This window comes from Lactuca saligna, chromosome 8 (assembly GCF_052625555.1).
Source record: "Lactuca saligna cultivar CGN05327 chromosome 8, ASM5262555v1, whole genome shotgun sequence".
In the NCBI taxonomy this organism is placed as follows: Eukaryota; Viridiplantae; Streptophyta; class Magnoliopsida; order Asterales; family Asteraceae; genus Lactuca; species Lactuca saligna.
In genome coordinates this window covers 241,010,302-241,030,761 of record NC_136424.1, presented here as the reverse complement: position 1 = coordinate 241,030,761, position 20,460 = coordinate 241,010,302, and the positions used below count along the sequence as shown (strand labels likewise).

Here is a 20,460-nt window from a genome sequence, read left to right as displayed (position 1 = left end):
CCCTAAGATGTTATATCAGTAATAATCCTTAATTTGAAGTTTTTCTCACATTTATGGTCATCGTTTGAAGGCACTGTTGTAATTCATTTCTAATTGTTGCTATTTTTATTTATTTGTTTATCGTAGAACCGTACTTTCAACTTTTTTTATTCTTATTAGAGTATTGTATTTCAAAATATATATCCAATTATAACAATAAAAAATCTGAAAAAAAAAAAATGCTTTCTGACCCATGCGAAACATGGTCCCTATACTAGTTTAGATAAAATCCCAATAATTTTGGATGTTATTTGAGATAACAATGAAGTCCACTCAGTTTTCTTATACTATAAATTGATTATCCAAAATTTAAAGGTTTTACATGGATCTTGTATGCCCTCAATCTAATTCCATTATATAACGCAAAAAATACCAATAATCAAAGGAAATATTTGATACTTTAGTCTAATTGAAAATTTCAAAATAACCTAATTTTTAGAACGATTAAGTAGCAAAAATCAAAGATCTTTGACATCATTATTTAGCAATCATTTTTCTAGATTTGAATAATCGGGTGTGAAAGTTGTTCGGCTGATGTATAGTTTTCAATCACAACGCACCAATATACACAAGCTGGTAATGTCAAAAACTTTTAAAATAAGAACTTGAACTGTTGAACACTAGTTTTAAACGACAAGTAAAGATTTTCTTATAATAATCCAAGGAAAATATATTGTGTTTCTGTTAAAAAAAAAGCTTATACATAACACCTCTTAAATGGAGTTGAATTTTCATACAAAAAAAACTTTGTAGCACTTGAGTTTTCTGCCTCCAACCATAATAATATACAAGGTATAAAAAGGGCACAAATTCAGTTCCCAAAAATAGCTTCACGCGTCACAAGTTTAATCCCCCTGACCCATAACTCCGCCATATCAACACCACCCTCACACACAAAATGCACCTCCTTATTCTTCGTCGTAACCACCCGAAACAACCCCTCCTCCTCCCCATCCACTTTCTTCCTCCGGTTCCACCGGAACGATGAGCTTCCACCAACCTCCGCCCATTTACACACCACATTCCGCCTACTCGATTTCCCCCACCGCAACAACCCACCGCCTTCCACCATGCTCAGCCGCTTGCTATGTGGACACCCTTTCCCCCCTTTACAATGTTTCTTGACTCGACCACCACCCAACACCAGCCCCCGTGCCACGTGGTCCAACAGAACCTGTTCGGCGTCTTTGCAAGCTAACCGGAGCGCCGTCTCGTGTCTCGCGTTCTCAATCTCACAAATCGCCCCTTTCGAAATCAAAAACTCGCAGATCCTCCCGTGTCCTTCACGCGCCGCTAACATAAGTGGCGTGTATCCGTCGCCGTCAGGAGCGTTAATGTTAATGTCGTTTTCACTGTTTGTTAACGTTTTAACGGCGTCGAAGTCGCCTCTAGAAACGGCTCGGTGGAGGGTGTAAAATGAAAAAGAAAATCCTTTCTTAGGGGCATTAATGTCATTTTCACATTCACGGATAACTTTCTCAAAAACACCACAGTCAACACTCGCTTCCGATAAACTAACTGCGGTTTCGCCGTATTTATTTTGAAGTTTTACGTTAGCTCCGGCGGAAACGAGCAACCGGAAGGCGTCCACGTGTCGGTTTATGACAGCAACCATGGCCGCTGAATACCCGTTTTCATCTTGCTCATCGAGGTCAACTCCGTGGTCAAGGAGTTTTTTCAACGCGCCAGTATCGTTTACACGTGTAACAAACATTAAACTCGAGAATATCGAAGAATCGCTAGACCGGAGGACCTTTCCGGTTCGAACCACCTCCAAAATAGCTTGTCTCAGCCCTAATGTCCATCGAACCGATCCAGCGATCGACTGGACACATTGATTACCGGAATTGACCAAACCGAAATCGGCTCCGGCGCCGGCGAGAAGCTTAACACAGTCGACGTGTTTATTCCTTGCACATATCATGAGTGCAGTTTCTCCGGCGTCAGTTTTCGAGTCGAGATTACAGCCGGCGTTGACCAGGTGGTGGAGGACGGCGGAGTAACCGAGGCTTGCTGCCAAATGGATTAGCCGGAAACCGGTTCCTTTGATGGTTTGAACCGGGAGCTCCGGATCAGCACCCTGGTTTAATAAAAGCTCGATTGCTTTTAGATTTGAGCAAAGTATAGCGTGATGGATTATCGTTCGACCAAAATGAGGAATATTAGGGGAGATATGTTGAAGGAGGGTGTTTAATATTGAACCGGTTTTTTCAAAATACTCGACCGCGCACCATGTAATGTCATACGGTTCAGCTAAACCGGCGCCTACTCGGAATTCTTCTCCGGTTGTAGTGTCCCATGACCAGGCTCCTAGCCTTGCCTTGGTGTCTGTTCTTGCACCCGCCTGCTCAAAAACCAATATTTTAAAATTTAAAACTATTTTTTTTCTTATTATTTAAAAAAATAAATCATGTCATATACTAATTAAAAAATAACTAATATTAGCTGGCCAACCATTGGCTGTTTACTTTTCATTTTCTTTAATTTGATTATTAATTTTTAGGTTTTTTCTGATGGCCAACTATTTATTGACCGTTTAGTTTTCATTTTTGTAATATTTAATTATTATTATTATTTTTTTTGGTTTATTTATGAAAATGTATATAGAAATTAACCTTCAAAAGAAGCTGAACAACTGAGATTTGTCTATTGACAATTGCCGCAACAAGGGCATTACAACTAACATCCGCATGTAAAAATGGCTTGGAAGATCGAAGCAAAACTCGAGCAGTTCCATTCATGTCTACTCCACACTGACATCAAACATTCAAATATACATAATCAACATTGTATATTATTTCATTTATAATTTGGAATATTTTTGTTATATTTACCTTGAAAAGTGTATCAACAAAATCAATATATCCTCTACATGATGCATTGACAAGAGCATGGATTGCAACATTAGGGCGAATGAGGTCTGATGCCATTAGAGCTTTTGCAGGCATGGCTAAACCATGGTGACTTGCTTCAAGTAAAGCCTCTTCACAAGCAACTTGAGAAGCTCCACCTTCAATTAGTAACTCCAATATCTCAACATGGCATCCTCTTGTTGCTGCTGTGGTTGCATACCCACGAAATAATTTCTTGTTCACATTTGCCCCAATACTCTACAATTTAGACAAAAACTATGGTTATATACTTATATATTGGCTCCATTTCCAAAAATTCAAATCTGTGATTATGAGATTAATTTGCATTTTGAGTTATGAGATGTTATGAATAGTCATTAAATTAAGCGTTAATTCTGCAAATGTGGCCAATAATTCCTAGTTTGAATTTTGCAAACCATCGCTTTCAAAATCCAGATAATAATAAGTAACGTTTCTAGTTATTTTTCGAAAACCAAATCACAATGAAACAAAGAGAAAAGTCCAAGGCTAATCAACTTATTTTTCTCAATTAACAGATGAACAATTTGAAATTATTGGAAAGTAACTGAATTATTTGTTCTAAACCTCAAGCTGAAAATTAGGTCGTGATTCGGGTAAAAGAAATTGAAAACACATTATGCGTGTTCTAACAGTGAAGGTTGATTGAGATTGTGGATTTGTGTTCTTCTATTTCATCAAGTAAGTTTCGATGAAAGTAGGAGTTAAATTCTGAATTTTAAGATAAACGATTTAAAAACTGATCATATTACCAGTAGCTTTCTGACGAGCTTCACGTTTCCGGCATGAGCAGCGAGGAACAGAGCAGTGACATCCGTATTGAACTCTTCAAACTCCACTCGAACCTCGCTCGGAGACTCATCATGTAACACGATCTCTGTCTTCTTCGAATTCAAACATACGGTTCCAGCAAAGTTCACATCAACAAAAGGATCAGCCAAGCACTCCAACGCAGCCTTGAAATCGTTGGCATGTGTAGCTTCAACAAGGCGTTGTGAGACTTTCTCCACGTAATCTTCCACAGGAAACACCTTTTTCACAGCCAGATATCCTCCACCGCCTGTGGATTCGCCGGAGTTGTACACCGTCATAGTTTCCGGTGTTTGTCAGTAAGAAATGTGTTGTTGGATGTTTGTTGTATAGAACAAGGAAGATGTCGAGCCTGCGTGCGTTATTGTATTTAAGAATTTTAGGGGGACAGATTTTTTACAATACTTTATATAGCACACACCCTTTTTCTACTTCAACTAATTTAAATTTAATATATATATATATATATATATATATATATATATATATATATATATATATATATATATATATATATATATATATATATATATATATATATATATATATACTAGCAGTGCACCCGCGCAAAGCGGCGGGACATGTAAATTCTTTCAGTGATATGTTACAAAAGAAAGTACACGTCGAAGACAAAATAATCAAACTATGGTGTTATTTGGGAAATGAAGTCATTTTTTGTTCCTGGACGGCGGACTTTATAGTAGAGGAGGGAGCAAAGAGGTATATGCGATTGGAGGGATATTTGAATCAACATGCTAAATTTAAGGATATCTAAAAGGGTTCAAAATTTGAATGAATCCGAGATTTGAGGAAACCATATCAAATTGTTGAGAAATATAAGGAGATTTGATGATAAATATTTGAATTCAAAATATGGTTAAAATTTAATATTATTTTATTAATGATTACTTGTACTATCAGCTTCATCATTTGGACGTCTTAAAAAAATATTATTATTATAATCAATCTATTTTTAGAAATAGTTAGATTTCTTTTATAAGATAGTAAAGATATATATATAGATATATATATATATATATATATATATATATATATATATATATATATATATATATATATATATATATATATTAGGTTAATGTGAAACGGCCTAATTTTGTGAAACTGTGAGACGCAATTTTTTTTAGTTAATTCAAGTTCCGAAATAATATTAAATTTTTTTTTTTGGATTTTACAATTTATTTGCATTTTAAAATTATTTTTTAGAATATGTCAGTGTAATATTCTATTAGAATATTTTAAGTATTTTTCAAAAAAATGAAATTCATTTTTATTTATTTTTATTTTTTTAGTTAATTCAAGTTCCGAAAATAATATTTAAAAAAAGAATTTTTAGATTTTTCCATTTATTCTGCATTTTAAAATATTTTTTAGAATAAATCAGTGTAATATTCTATTAGAATATTTCACTTATTTTAAAAAAAAAACGGAATTTTTTTTATTTTTTTAGTTAATTCAAGTTCCGAAAATAATATTTAAAAAAAGAATTTTTGGATTTTTTCATTTATTTTGCATTTTAAAATTATTTTTAGATTTGGTCTCACGGTCTCACAAAATTAGAATGGTCTCAAATGAACCTGAATATATATATATATATATATATATATATATATATATATATATATATATATATATATATGTATGTGTAGGCTAGTTATTATATTCTAACTAATTATTGTGTGAATGTAGGAATGATTGTGAGTCAATTGTTTTATTTATTTTAGGATAGTAATCAATACATATCATTAAATTAAAGATAATTGAAAATACCATGTAATTTCATTCTAATAGTATTTTAGTCAATTAACATAAATTTAAAAAAGAAAAATTACAGATTTTAGGGAATAATTATTTCTCTAAACTCTAAATATCGGATTTTTTTGGATAATAAATATAATGATTCGGACATTCTATAAGAATGTGTTTATCATTATCTTGAAAAAAAACATTAAATTCTGACAGACTCCTATAAACATATATTATCAAGATTAATAATTTTTATTGAATACAAATTTAATATGAAAAGAATTTTACTATCTTAAAATCAGTAATTACATTCGTTCTTAACGACTACAATTATAAACATGCATAAATGATATTCATTTTGAGAGAATACAAGTAATAATGGTTAACAATTACATTTAATATTAAAGAATACAACTGAGAATGGTTAAAAATTAAATAAAAACATTGAAATCTAAATAAAAGACAACTATGAATATAAATTACATTTATTCTGAAATTGTTGATTATCTCCAGAACATTCTTGAAATTGTTGTAAGAATCACCCTCTCCTTCTTGTAACGACTTCATCTTCTACTAGAATCCAAAATACACTTGATCTTCTTCTAGAATCCAAAATACGTTTGATCTTCTTTTTGAATCCAAAATACACTTTTGAAAAAACACCGATTTCTTTTATGCTTTATAAAAATACAGAGTACTTCTTTTAATAAAAATGTTGCGGAATTTGTTCATTGTAAAACTTGATTAGTACGTTATCAAAGCATTTTCGAAGAAATGTATTTTTATTCATTTTAAAACATTTGGGATGTCATCGTCAATACAGAAACATAAACATAAACAAAACTTACATTCATTTACACTAGTGATCTATATCTCTTTAATTTCTCAATGTAAAGTAGCTTCGTATTGACACCTGTAATATAAATAAGCTTGAGTGGATCAGGTTGGAAAACCTGGTGAGTACATAGGGTTTTCAACCCACAATAATATAATTATTATGTTTAAACATCAAAAAATCAACCCAATTACCCATCCATATTATATTATTTACTATTAATGATTTACCCTGAGAATAAGCTATTCCTCGTTCATTCTATCACACCCCTAAACCTAGATGGCAGAAACGTTTGAGGGCGGAGGAAATCATGTTCAATATCACAACAAATGAATAATAGTAATCAAAGCAATAGCAACCACAATATTAATAATATAACGTTTACATTGTATTTGGATTACAGATAATTGACCCCAAAGGTAAATAACAAAAACATAGACTAGAAGCTATTATGCTCCGTCTTCCTGAGGCCTGTGCTTGTATCTAACTAATGGTTTCCTGAGAATACAAGTAGTTTTGAAAGAGTGTCAACAATTAAGTTGGTGAGTTCATAAGTATTTGCGTTTAGAAGCTTGTTGTTTATTCTCTTGAAACAGTAATTATGTTTGTTGTTCCAGAAAATCCAATATTTTATAATATAACTGAAAAGTAGTTTTAATACCATAAAACCGTTTTGTGTAATTACTGACCTACTATATAATAATGTGATATAGTTTTAGTTTATAATAAAACTTTTAGTATAACCCGATACATTGTAGTTGTACCCCTTTAATATAACCCGATACTTTATAGTTGTACCCCTTTGTACCCTGTTTAGTGAAACCCACTACTTTGTAGTTGTAACCCTTTAGTGTAAGCCCGATACTTTGCATTTGTATCCTGTTTAGTGAAACCCGATACTTTGTAGTTGTACCCAATTAGTTTAAACCTGGTACTTTGCATTTGTTCCCCGTTTGGTGAAACCCGATACTTTGTAATTGTACCCCTTTAGTGAAACCCGGTACTTTGCATTTGTGTCCTGATTAGTAAAACCCGTTAATTTGTAATTGTACCCCTTTAATATAAATGAAACCTTTCGTAGTGAGTTCGTAGTGTAAATGAAACATAAACTATACCTGTTATAGTTTATCATAATTGTTTGTAGTGTATACGAAACACAACTATACCTATTATAGTTTATCAAAATGTTCGTAGTGATAGTAATCCTTTTGTATATGATTTATACCTTTTTACTAAGGTAAAAGACATGATATATAAATAACATGTGTTTATACAATAAAACACACCTTGCTCAGCAAGTTACAAGGTGTAATTGAAATTGTTAACTATTTTTCTAGTTTTAACTTTTCTGTTCTTGTTCTTAGAAAAATTATAGAAAAATCATTGAAGGTAGAAATCAAAATCCCTAAACTCTGAGAGTTTAGAAAACATGTCTAGTTTGTTCATAATTTTTATTATGATTTTCAATGACTTTTAACATGTCAGAAAATGTTCAACTTCACCGACTAGTCCAAAGTTGTTGCTGAAATGATAAGTAGTTTTGTAAAAATCGCCATAAATTGTAGAAAAATCATATGGACTTGTGCAAGAAGTCATTAGAAAGATATAAACCTGAAATACTTGCACCTTGTATAGTTTTGAAAACTAAAAAGTTTGAGGTGTTGCAAACAGTCCGTGAATGGAACTAAACTTTCCTGTTGAAAGCTGATGTTTGAGTTTAGTTAAGTTTTTGGTGTTATAACTTGTATTCCCCCACCCCCCTAAAACTTGAAGAAAACATGAAAATGTAGGGGTATGAACTCATCTTGAGTGATTCCCTGAGATGGATGTTGAAGAAAGATGTTTCCAAGTCAAGAACACTTGGAAGATGCTTGGTGTTTTGAAGTTCCTAAGAACATATATGTCGATATTTGAGTATATGATCCATGTTTTGTGTGGAGAAGTGTAGGATATTCAAGAGTGGAAATGAAGAACTTACCAAGAATTAGGGAAGTAGTCGTGACTTTCCTGGAGTTCTTGATTCTAAAAAGAAAATGTGAGAAGAGAGAGAGAGAGAGAGAGAGAGAGAGAGAGAGAGAGAAAGAGAGATAGAGAGAGATAATATGTTTGATCTTTGATTGTGATGAATGGAACTTTTGGGAAGTGAGAAAGATATAGATTTTGTATGGATTTGGTGTAAGAAACCTGATGGAGTGTTGGGGAAGAGTAGAAAAGTACAATGATTTGACTAGGGAAGATGTGAATAGTGATATAAAGCATGAATAGTGACCTGAAGTGTCATAAAGTTGTCATAGCTTCTTGGAGAAGTCATCCATTCTTAGATAATATCTTGTACAAGAAATCTTATCTATCATAAATATTTCCCCAAAATATGATTAAAATATGAATTTATGGGGTTTAATATGTTAAAATATGAGTTTGGGTGAAAATTCCCCGTTAAAATCATCAAAAACGGGTTTAAGAAGCGAAAGTGGTCGAAACCGGGAAAGAAGTAGCGAACCTGCGAGGGTTTGGTTCATGATGCTTAGAACCGAAGGTAGGTTCGGTCTATGGTGCTGAGAACCGAAAGTAGTTTTGGTCCGAGGAGTCTCTTAGGTGAAGTTTGTCGATGAGGGAGCCGAAGGCGTAATGAACTGAGGACCGAAGGTTGATCCGAACCGAAGGTTAGTTTGGTCCTTAAGAGTGGGTTCGGTCCTTCAGAATGGTTTCGGTCCTAGGCAGGTTCATTTCTTAAGGGGTAGTTTTAGTCCTTAAGGCTAGTTTTGGTTCTTACGGGAGGCTTCGGTTCTAAGAGAGGTTTCGGCCCTATATGGCTGTTTTTCAAGAAATCTTCCCTTTTCGAGCGGTTTCTTACTATGTTAAGGGTCGGGATCCCCTGGGTGAATATAAAAAGTTAAAAGAGATTTTTGAGAGATTTGGGATAGAGAGAGATAGAGTGAAATAGATTGAGAGAGAATTCGTTTGTGACCTTTGTGAGTTTTTAGCCTTGAAATGCAAGGTTCGTAAACCTCGTTAAGCCTCGTTCTGAGTGCTATACGCCCCCAAAGGGTATGTAATAGTGTTTTATGGAGATGTTACATCACTTATCCTGTTTAGGGTTTAGATTTTTCTGAACATGTGAAATTCCCATGTGATACTTTGTATTAAGGTATGTAGTTGTATAATAGTAAACATAAGGTAAACCCTAATATAAAAGGGTTGGTTGAGCTGAATGGTTTGACTTGTTGACTTTATTTGATTTTGGTTTAACCAAAAATTAGTGGTTGTCACATCATCCTCCCGTTAGAAGGAATTTTGTCCTGAAATTAGCGTTTTCGACAGGGACTTCAAGAGTTGGGAAAAGGTGCGGGTACTTTTGTTTCATCCGATCTTCGTGTTCCCAGGTGAACTCGGGTCCTTGTTTAGCGTTCCAATGGACCTTCACAATAGGATTGCGACTTTGTTTTATTCTTTTAACCTCTCGATTCATGATATCAACCGGTTCTTCTACGAAGTGGAGGCTCTCGTTGATTTCGATTTCATCAAGTGGTATCACAAGAGTCTCTATGACAACCCGAAATTTCCATTCTATACAAACAATATCACTTCAATAGAAGTTATAACAGTCATAGTCGATTTTCAGACTTTTCGTATAAGTTGGAGTAATTTAGGGTTTACACTTCAGTAAACATCAGGAGAGTGGATGCACTACGGTTTTGTGCAAAACTGTTATTCCAACACTCGGATATATTAGAAATCATTTCCGGAATAAAAATATTTTCTGTCAAAATATTTCAGGACTATAAATAGATTTCTGAACTAAACCATTAATTATTCACATTTCCAACTAGAGAAAAGCCATTTTCTCTCTCACGGATCTTCGGGTTTTCATCCCAAATCGTGAGTCTACTTTCCTAGATGTGTTTTAATGTTTGTTATACGCTTAATAACATTGTTTACATGTCAAATATGTAAGATCCGGGAGTTTACCGCCCAAGAACGTTCTTGGGGAGTAAACTCCAAAATGAAGCCTAAAGGCTATCTAGTCCCGTTTCCTTGTTAGGTAGCTAGTTAAGGACATTGTGTAGAATCATTTGAGGCTAGAAATCAATCAAGAACACAAAGCTTTTGGAGTTTACGGCCCAAGAGTTTCTTGGACCGTAAACACCAATTTAAAGGGGCTAAATGAGCCCTAAACGCCCCTAAGGCTTTAAGACAATTACCCTCTAATACTTGTAGCTAATTTGGAGACTTAAACTCATCAAAAACACCCTTTAAAGGGAGTCTACGGCCAACAACTCTTAGGCCGTAAACTCCAAGTAAAGGCACAAAAGTGTGCCTAAAGTCCCCTTTAGCCTTAAACAAAAACCTAAAAGCTATCCTTGTGTGCAAGAGGCTTAAAAGAATTAAAAAAAACACCCCATAGGAGCTTACGGCTGTAAACTCTAGGGGTTATGGTCTTTAGGCCGTAAACTCCTCAATGGAGCATTCTAGGGCCTTAAACTACCTAAAGGATTAATCTACCAATGCTAGGCTTATTCTAGGATTCATTTAGCACCTTAAAACACCCAAAACCACCAAGAGTGGAGTTCACGGCCGTAAAATCAATGGTTTACGACCGTAAACCCCAAGGGTGGGGTTTGTTGGGTGGTAAACTCATAATCTAGGTTCTTGGAAGCTTTAAACCCCTTTAGCTTGTCCCATAACAACTTAGATGCAACCATTAGGACCTATAACACTTATACAAAGTGTTTACATGTTCCTAAGTGTCCCAACTTATTTCATTAAGTTATTAATTGGCTAATTAGTTCTATATATGTTCATTATATGATAACTAGGCTCGTGCGTGTGAACAAGTCTCCGTTTGCCACCTAGCACGGTATCCAATACTTCAATCCAATCCACTCACCACAAGTGAGTTCATACCCCTTTAATTAACCTTTGAAATGCTTTTAAATGTTTTAAATACTTTATGGGGGGGGGGGGATACAAGTTAAATACTTATAGTTATTACATCAATCACATGTGATTACATTAATCACATGCGATTAATAACTAGAAAACCAACGATTTTATCACTGTTCAAACTGTTTTACTTCAAAATGATTTACAAACTCTTTTACTTATCAAATGCTTTTATTAAACTTTGTTTTACTTCTTATAAATTGCATGCCCATATATGTATAGATATATAAGAAATGTTTAAAGGGATTAGGAAGGCCATCCGCCCTATTTCCTTTTCCTCAATTTGGATGTGGTCTGGTGGGATTTCGGGTAACCGTCCGAAGGTCGTTTCAATATTAATTATATATCAAATATACATGTATAGACATAAAAGTACTTCCATATTCATATTTATCAGTACATCATCAGTAAGTTACCATCGGGGTAACATAGGATCATACTACTACAATTTCTAGATAAATGAGTCAGTTCATTCATGAGTTAATACTTATTACTACGAGTACTTATACAACTATACTAGAAAGAGAACATATACAACTATACTAGAAAGAGAACATATACAACTATACTAGAAAGAGAACATATACAACTATACTAGACAGAGAACATATACAACTATACTAGAGGAAGAACATATACAACTATACTAGAACAGTTCATTTCATTACATATACAAGAATACGTTAACAATTGTGATCCACTGTATCGGAGCATGCCTTAGTTTTCATGGCCCGAGTTGTTGCTAGAATTCTCTTGGAGGGAGAGCATGAGTTTGCGTATACATCCATACTGGATTGACTATCCTACACCTTGCTGCTAGCTACAGCCGGACCTGCAGGTCTGCGGGTGCCAAACGTCATTCCGTTATTACGACTATTCGTATGTCGTTGTTACCAGTCGATAGTATGGTGCAATTTATCACATGATACCTTAATATAAATCCGGTTTAAGGTAGTTAGTACAACATTAGTTCCTATAATACAACACTACAGTACTACATTAATTTACTCTTTACACAATTAGTGATCTTTTCTTAAACAATTATGTACAAACTATGTTTTGAAAATGATAGTTACACTTGAGTAAATTACACACTTTTACAACAAACGAGCATACAAAACAGTTAAGCCTTGGTAGAAGGCTACTTTAATAGAAAATATAGGTTTTTCTGAGAGATTCAAACTTTTACAAACACTTACAAACATTTACATACATTTTACAAACCTACACTTGATACATGTTCAAACGTTTTTGGATGACAAATACCGACACTAAAATACTTATGAACTCACCAGCTTAATGCTGATAAACTCTTTCAAAATAACTTGTATTCTCAGGTCATCAGTAGACAGGTACCGATGCCAGCTTTTGAGAAGATGGAGCGCATCCAAGACTCATCTTATTATTTTGATATACGTTATTTTTGGTGTCTATACTGTACAGAAAACGCTTGTATTAAAATTATATATTTAATGCAATAGATGATGTTGTTTGCTTATTTACATTTACTGTGTTGTGATACTTTACATGACGTCCTCCACCCCAGAACGTTTCCGCCCTTCTTGGTTTTGGGGTGTGACAGTCTCATCAGACAAACACTTCTTTAAGGTTGATACGTGGAAGGTAGGATGTGCGTTATTAAGTTCTTGTGGTAGACGAAGTTTGTATGCGACTGGGCCAATCTTGACAAGGATTTCGAATGGACTGATGTGTCTTGGATTTAGTTTCATACGTTTACGAAAATGTATCATTCCTTTCCATGGTGAGGCTTTCAATAGTACTCGGTCACCAATACAGCTTCTTGAGATCCAGATACATCTTATCTGCACATGGATGAATGGAGTATCGAGTTTTGTGTGCTTCGTTGATGACGACATCTCTGAACCCACCGAACTTTGGTGTCTAGATTCGGTTCACGAGATAACAAGCTCCATCGTCTTTGACTTCTAGGTTCTTATCCATTCCTCTTAATGCTTCACCTGTCACATTCTTTGTTTTCAATGCTCCCAGTTGAGCTTCTCTGATCCGTATGAACATGTGTGAAAGGGTTGTCATTGATAATGACTCTAATCGATGAACCGAGTATTCCGTTTTGCTCAAGGGATCTACTACTACATTGTCCTTACCCGGGTGATAGCAAATCTCACACTCATAGTCATTTTGCATTTCTACTCATCGACTTTGTCTAATGTTGTGCTCTTTTTGGTTGCAGATGTTTTGAATACTTTTATTATCAGTGAAGATGGTGCAATTTGTGCCATTGAGGTAGTGTCTCCAGATCTCCAGGGCAAACACTATTGCTCTTAATTCGAGATCGTGAGTATCGTAGTTAACTTCGTGCGTCTTTAGTTGTCTCGAAGCATAGGCGATGACTTTTCCTCTTTGCATGAGTACACATCCGAGACCTTGATTCGAAAGCATCGCAATAAACCACGAAGTCTTCAGTTTCCTCTAGGAGAGTCACAGTCGATGTGTTGCACAGGGTCTGCTTTAGCGTTTGGAGCGCAGTTTCTTGCTTCTCTCCTTAAGTGAATTTTGATCCCCACTTGTGGATCCCACGGATCTTTACCATTGCGTCTGTTGTTTAGATCGGTAGGGAAAGTACAGGTTTTGTCTACTTGGCTAGATTCATTCGAATGGTAGAACGTCCACCCGTAATCTTGGGTAGCTTTGTCATGGAGTTCATGGTAGGACTCATTCCTGGTCCGTCTATCGTCATCTGATGTATTCATGTCGTATATAATTAAGATCGGTAAGACAGTCGGATGGGTGACTCTGCCCCAAGTCCACAACCAGACAAGGAACATGAAATAGGGAGGGAACACTCACTCTATGTCCGTAGAATCTTAATTATATACCTTCCTCGCGTATACACTTAGTAGTGGTAGATTAACTGTATTCGTTTCAAGCCTCTGTGCTTGAACTTTATCTGCTGCACGAGTGATATTCCTGAAGGGTTTGCTGGGAATACTTTGGAAAGGTTTCAGAAGGTATAATACTCCTACCTTGAGTACTTCAGTGTTTCGTAACGAGAGATGACCCGGAGGTCCGTGCTGGATTTGTGGTCATAAGAGACGAGGGTTTCGATATTCAATTGTTCAGGCGAAGGGTCTTTTCATAGCACATGCAATTGGTAAGGTTAGGACCAAACCAATCCATATTAAATGACGATATCAGATCTTCTTAGTGAAACATATGTTAACTTGTATTCGAAAGAATTATTCGTTAGAGAGATAGTACATCCGGTGTTTCTTGTTAGTGCGTTTGGTTTTGATCAGTGTTATTATTACTGCAAATAATTCATACCGCAACAGATAGTACTGGCAGTAAGAGTGTTCTGATAGCTAGTGATGGTACATCGTATTATGATCCTTATCAGATCTCTTTATGGTCGCTCGGTGTATACAAGTCATATGTATTTAAGTTTTATGAAACCGTCGACTGAGTGACTCTGCCCTAAATCCACAACTATACAAAGAACATGATATAAGGCGGAATCACCCATTCTAAGTCTGCACATCTTAATTATAAGTAATCCTGACACACAAACCACGTCATCACGACTCACCTATAAAGATCATAAGTTTATATATAAGTGTTTTGATTTGATTGAACGAGAGAGTATTTTAACTACTTTTCGAAAGGAGGTAATCTTAGCAAACTATTGAAGCATACATACCCCGTATCATACAGACATACGTTACTTAAATATCCTTGTCTTTGAAACATTCTCAAAAGTCCTAGTAAGGTTCTTTGCTGATTCTGCCGGTTCGGTTATCACACTTCCCCTGCCCCTCCATCATTTCTCTCAGTTAGACAGTCCCTTTTGAAGTGTCCCGTTTCACAACTTAGGTGACATACTGGGCTTACACTGGCATTGGTGTACGAGGTGATGTGTCGGGCTGGTGTCCTATGGAAACGGGTAGTGTGTCCTTTCTTGAAGCAGTTCTTGCAATGCATCTTTCGATACGCTCCTGTATGATGGAGGTTACACTTATTACCTTGCGGGAGGGTTCCAGCATATCGAGTGGTACAGACTGGAGCAACTGATATCGAGGCAGGTGTTGTGACTACTGTTGTAGTTGCAGAGGCGGTCACGGGTTGTTTACTTTTAGCGAGTTTCTGAGATAGGTTGCGCTCCTTTTTGTTCCAAAATCTTTGTTTCTTGATCTTAGGTTTGTGGTCTGAGGTGTCATCGTCGGTAGACACCCGTTGGGGTCCTTATTTGTTACTATGATTAGTATTGCCGGCACCGCTTCCGCTTCCGCTAACGTAGTTAGCGTTGAGTTGCGCCATGACGGCTGTAACGATTGTTGTGACCGCAACTTGAAAAGTAGTAGAGTCTATCTGCAGAATCGGTGCCTTGCTAGTTGGTTGGTTACCTCCTTGTGAAGACATAATCCTATTGCATGGCGAGAAAACAATCTCGTGAGTAGTGATGATCGTAGCTAGTTACATTCTTACAAATTTATGTGTTCATATATAAATTTCGCACTTTGCCGTACTAGTCTCTATGTTTTTGCTAAACATTCACGAGATGGAGTTATGGTAGTGGGTGGAAGTAGGTTTTGTACGAGTGTTAAGTTTACCCATCCTAGTACTATCTTTGCCCAGACATGCTTAGCTGGGGAGTTCTGATGGGATCCAGTGCATTAGTGCTGGTATGATTGCACTCTATAGGTCAACGAAGAAGGCATCTCTCAACCATAAAGTTTAAAATATGAGACGAATAGGGATCTTTAGTAGTGACTATTCATCGAGAGTTATCTAACTAAGTTTATCTTAGTTCTGAGTGTATCATGTTCCGACTTTTATAGTGCTCTTAAAACAATCTTTAACAGAGGTCTATGCAAAATAGACTTACGAATTAGTAGTGGTTATTGTCAATTTGAACTCTTGTGAATTGAATAATTTGTTACCAGTTGTCACGAAAGATAAGATAAACCTAACACATAGTGTGAGCAACGCAATTTCTGACTCCCTAGGTTGTATTGGTTTATTAATTATTAGTGTGGCGTATACAGTGCTTGGTCTCTTTTCCTGTCTAGTGAGTGGGTTCCTCTGTTTTGTGCTCATGATATGATTATCCTAGATTCAGTTGTAGAGATTTGTTGTTTCTGAGTATTCCTATGGGGTTCTTGTTCTCCGTTGGTGTGTTGAATCTTTGTCGTATCTTGATCTAGGCTTTGTTACTGATCTCCACTAATTCACAATGGGGGGGGGGGGGGTCGAACTCCGAATGTCCAAGCGTGTTTCTGATCCCCCTATGGTAAGGTTCAGTAGTAATTACTCCGATGCCTTTCTCTGTGGCTAACCCCTCCTCAGAGTCCTCTTCATGAACTCCTTCTCGTGCTTCTTTAACTCCTCTATCGGTCGTAGTAGTGGAGTGGCGGTAACTATCTATGTGGTTTTTGCGAGAATGGGAGTGTCTAAAGAATCTATGAATTTAGTGGAACATTCCTAGTGAAACTTTATGGTGTGATCCTTATCGGGTCCTCCTATAATTGTTGGATTAATGTCTAAGTCCATAACTCTAATTGGTAAGACTTGACCCGACCTGGCATGGTCCATTTGGGTTGCATGGCATCATGCACTTGGATAGACTAAATGAGAGAAATAAGACACTTATGGTTATTAATATATTATAAGTTCTAGTATATTAATAATAAGAATAATAATATTTAATTACTATTGATCAAGAATTAATTTAGAATTAATTATGTGATCAAAAGAAGACTAATTAAATATATGGGTTGATTGTATAAATCATCCATACTTGTATAGTGGGTAATGCTTCATGGATTGTCAAGTTGGGTTAAGCCCATAGGATACTACATGGATGCTCCATGGAGGTTACATAACCCATGGGTCATGGAAATGAAAGGTCATGACAATTAGGGCTTACATGGTGTAACCCTAATTGTAACACACTATGTAAGCATCATATTATTCACCAAAATCGGCGACTAGTGTGTGTAAATGAAGGGCTAGCCGATTTCACGAGTTATGGATTTCTCTCAAGTCATTTTGAGTGTATTTGGTGTTGTGTGAACCATTTGAGGTGTCACACTTAAGGCACTAGGCACTCAAGCTTCATGAAGACATTCTACATCAAAGAGGTATGTATTCTATCTTGTTATATTCAATGTTATTATGCTAGTTAGGATGAATACCTTGGAAAGTTCATATTTGCATGTATAATAGAGAAAACATAAATCCAAGGTATTTAGGGTTGCATGTACATTTATTAGTGTTAGACTGCTCAAAACCCAACATTGGTATTAGAGCCTAGGCTTGCTTTCTCTTATACTTGATGCAAATAGATTTTTCGAAGCCAAGAAACTGTCAGAGCCTAAAACTTGACGAGTTCTGGTAGAAAACTCGACGAGTTCATGTATTAGAGCATGAACTCGACGATTTCCATGAAGAACTCGACGAGTTTGGCCTCCAGACAACATATCTTTGTGGTTTTTGGCTGGAATTGGACTAGGAACATTACCATAAGCTGTTTTTGAACTTATAAACTTGTTTTTGATGTGGTAATGTTCATGCTAATCCAATTTCAAAGATAATTTTCAATAGATTCATGTTTTGAATTAGTTTAGTGATTAGGCTAATTACATGGAAAAGTTTGGTTTGAATTATCTTGTTCTTATGAGTTGCTTAGATTAATAGAAAGTTATGTGAAATTGTTGCTTTCAATCCAAATTAATCTAAGAGTTGATTATAAAATGTGTTTTTGTAACTTTTCCTCAAGTTATATGAAAAGTCACATTTAAGTTTCATAAAACTCATAAAAGTTGGCAATGGTTAAAAAAAATGAAGAGTCTTGTCCTCAAGTTATTGAGGTTCAAGAGTCACTTCATTAAGTAATAAAATATGTAACCTTAATTAATTCCACAAGTTACAAAATAAATAAAAAGCTACATTCTTTAATAATTTAAAGTCTTCCATAACTTGTCCTCAAGTTATGGAACTTGAAGAGTTTTTGGATTAAAACTACTTTAAACACATAAGTTATGGAATTAATTAGTTTTGAATAGTTTCAAAACTTGCCATCAAGTTTTGGAATTTGAAAAGTTTCTCTTATGAATACTTTAATTCCAAGTTAGACCTTATAATTTTAAAAGTTAAAATTCAACCCTTATACTATATAATATTATAAGTTAATAGTATATATATGTATAAGAGTAAAGTCAGTCTTACCGTTAGTAGACCTCATTCACGAAGCCGATCTATAAGGGGGGGGGGGTGGTATAAGGTTACTGCCTATAAAATGGCAGTTTAATGGGTGTCCACTCTCACCCACCACTTCCTTGACTGGTGGAGGGTCGTTAGCCGAACGGGTAGGACAAGGACTATAATTCTCCCTTCATTAAAAGTATTTATGATAAATACTAAGTAACTAAACCTTTTATAAATACCCAATCTTAGTTACTTAGGAAAATGTGAATACGGTGCTAATCCATGAAATTACACTTTGCACTTTGTTTAAGTCTGTTAGTGGAGCGTGTGTGGTTAACCAACACAGTAACTCGTATTTAACAAGGTAGGCAAAGGGTAACTTACTGTTTATCATAGTATCGATGGAGCGTGTGTGGTTAACCGGCACATCGATTGAGGGGTAAACACTTAAGGGTACCAAGTAATTTGCATGGTTACTTCACACCTTGTTTTGTGATCCTCGGCATCCCAGTCACAAAACCTGAAGGGCACACTTGAGATTGAAACATGCCATTGAAAAGTTCAATGAATCTCAAAAGATCTAGGAGTTTCAAATCCAATTAAAACCTAATAATACATTTTGTTTATCTTGGTGGAAATTGGTGAATCGTCAGTCACATACCTTCAAATATTTTATAGCTTGGATTACGGCATCCCTCTTCTAAGTTATAAAATAGTTTGTAGGGTCCTAGCCTTAATATTTCACATTGGGTGTCATATTAAGGACTTTAGATCAACTATCTTGAATATCTCCCAAAAGATGTCTTCTTTAGACATCTATGATCTTCCCAAATCTCTTGAAACAAGCTTTCCTAAATGAAGATGATGTCCCATGGAAATCATACTTCCTTCACCTCCTCCAATTATTCTCCCTAACCAACAAATTCAAGGTCACTCAAGCCCTATTGGCAAGGCAAGGTCTAGGTGTGATCACATCTTGGAGATGTAGCCACATATTGACAAGCCGGGAGAGTTGGGTGTCAAAGTCTTGAGAAAGTTAGTGGTTCAATCACTTTCTAAATCAGAAATGATTTAGTGTACTAGTGAAGCAAATTGGATTAGGAGATCAACTTCCCAAAACTTTATGGACAAGGACAATAGTGACACAGGAAATCCAGAAATGCATTCTCTTCCCAATGGAAAGGGATTAGCCATAGTCAACTTGGTTGACAAAATGGTAAAGAGAAAGGCTAAGTCTGAGATAGTCCCATGTACTATTACCTAAGGTTCCATATGTTTCTATTGCCAAAGGAAGGCGCTTTGGTTACGCAGCTGCCAAACTTACCTAAGGATGGTAAAGTCAATGAGTTTGACTTTATGTCAGGTAAAGTCCATTTTCTAACTCTATTAAGTTCCTATTTGGAGATTCTTATTACATAATTTATCTGGGTCACATCTTGGTGTTTTAAGAATCAAAGAAAAGTAAAGAAACTTAAAGAAAGAATATGCTGAATCTGATTGCGTAGATGGATTTCTATCGCATAGTTCGAAGATCAGATTCTTGAGCTACTTCTTAGGAGTTATGATATATTTGTAGCATCCGGAATCCCAGGTATATTATTTAATATTTATTTTTTTGAATTATGAGAAGGAACTCGGCGAGTTAATGCGTAGACTCGCCGAGTAGGGTCGTGATTGTTCATCCGGATTCACTTTGGACTAGGCGAATCCATGAGTGGACTCGGCGAGCCCACACTGTTTAATGAAACCCTAAATCCTCCGGGGTTGGAGCCTATTTAAGGGTAATCTCAGCCTCCCATTGCGGCTACCAGTCCCTTGAGAGCTCCCTTAGTGATCTATATAGTTTGGAAGGAAGAAGAAGCCTTTATTGATCTTTCTTTCCTTGGTTTGGAAAAAAGGAGGAGATCAAGAGCAAGAGGAGGCTGAAGGAGGTGTGGTTCAGGTGGTTTCAGAGTCCAGAGATTCCAACTTGAGGTATCATTCTACTTT

At 35.8% G+C, this 20,460-nt stretch overlaps 1 protein-coding gene across 1 annotated transcript; it reads right to left on the bottom strand.

Moving 5' to 3' along the window:
* Positions 1–705: 705 nt before the first annotated feature.
* Positions 706–4,117, bottom strand: LOC145013383 (uncharacterized). The gene is made up of 4 exons (XM_078972173.1): positions 3,683–4,117; positions 2,874–3,149; positions 2,655–2,792; positions 706–2,383 (listed from the first exon to the last, which is right to left on the bottom strand). The coding sequence occupies exons 1-4, from the start codon at positions 4,019–4,021 to the stop codon at positions 851–853; spliced, it is 2,286 nt and encodes a 761-aa protein (XP_078828299.1). The 5' UTR covers positions 4,022–4,117; the 3' UTR covers positions 706–850.
* Between the last annotated feature and the right edge of the window lie 16,343 nt (positions 4,118–20,460).

Bases quoted from the DNA above. Each gene is read 5' to 3' on its own strand.
- LOC145013383 (XM_078972173.1), bottom strand. From the start codon at position 4,021: ATGACGGTGTACAACTCCGGCGAATCCACAGGCGGTGGAGGATATCTG. The intron at 3,150-3,682 runs GTAATATGATCA...TCTAAATTGTAG, and splicing joins AGCTCGTCAGAAAGCTACTG to AGTATTGGGGCAAATGTGAA. The intron at 2,384-2,654 runs GTTAATTTCTAT...GTTTTTGAGCAG, and splicing joins TTGTTCAGCTTCTTTTGAAG to GCGGGTGCAAGAACAGACAC.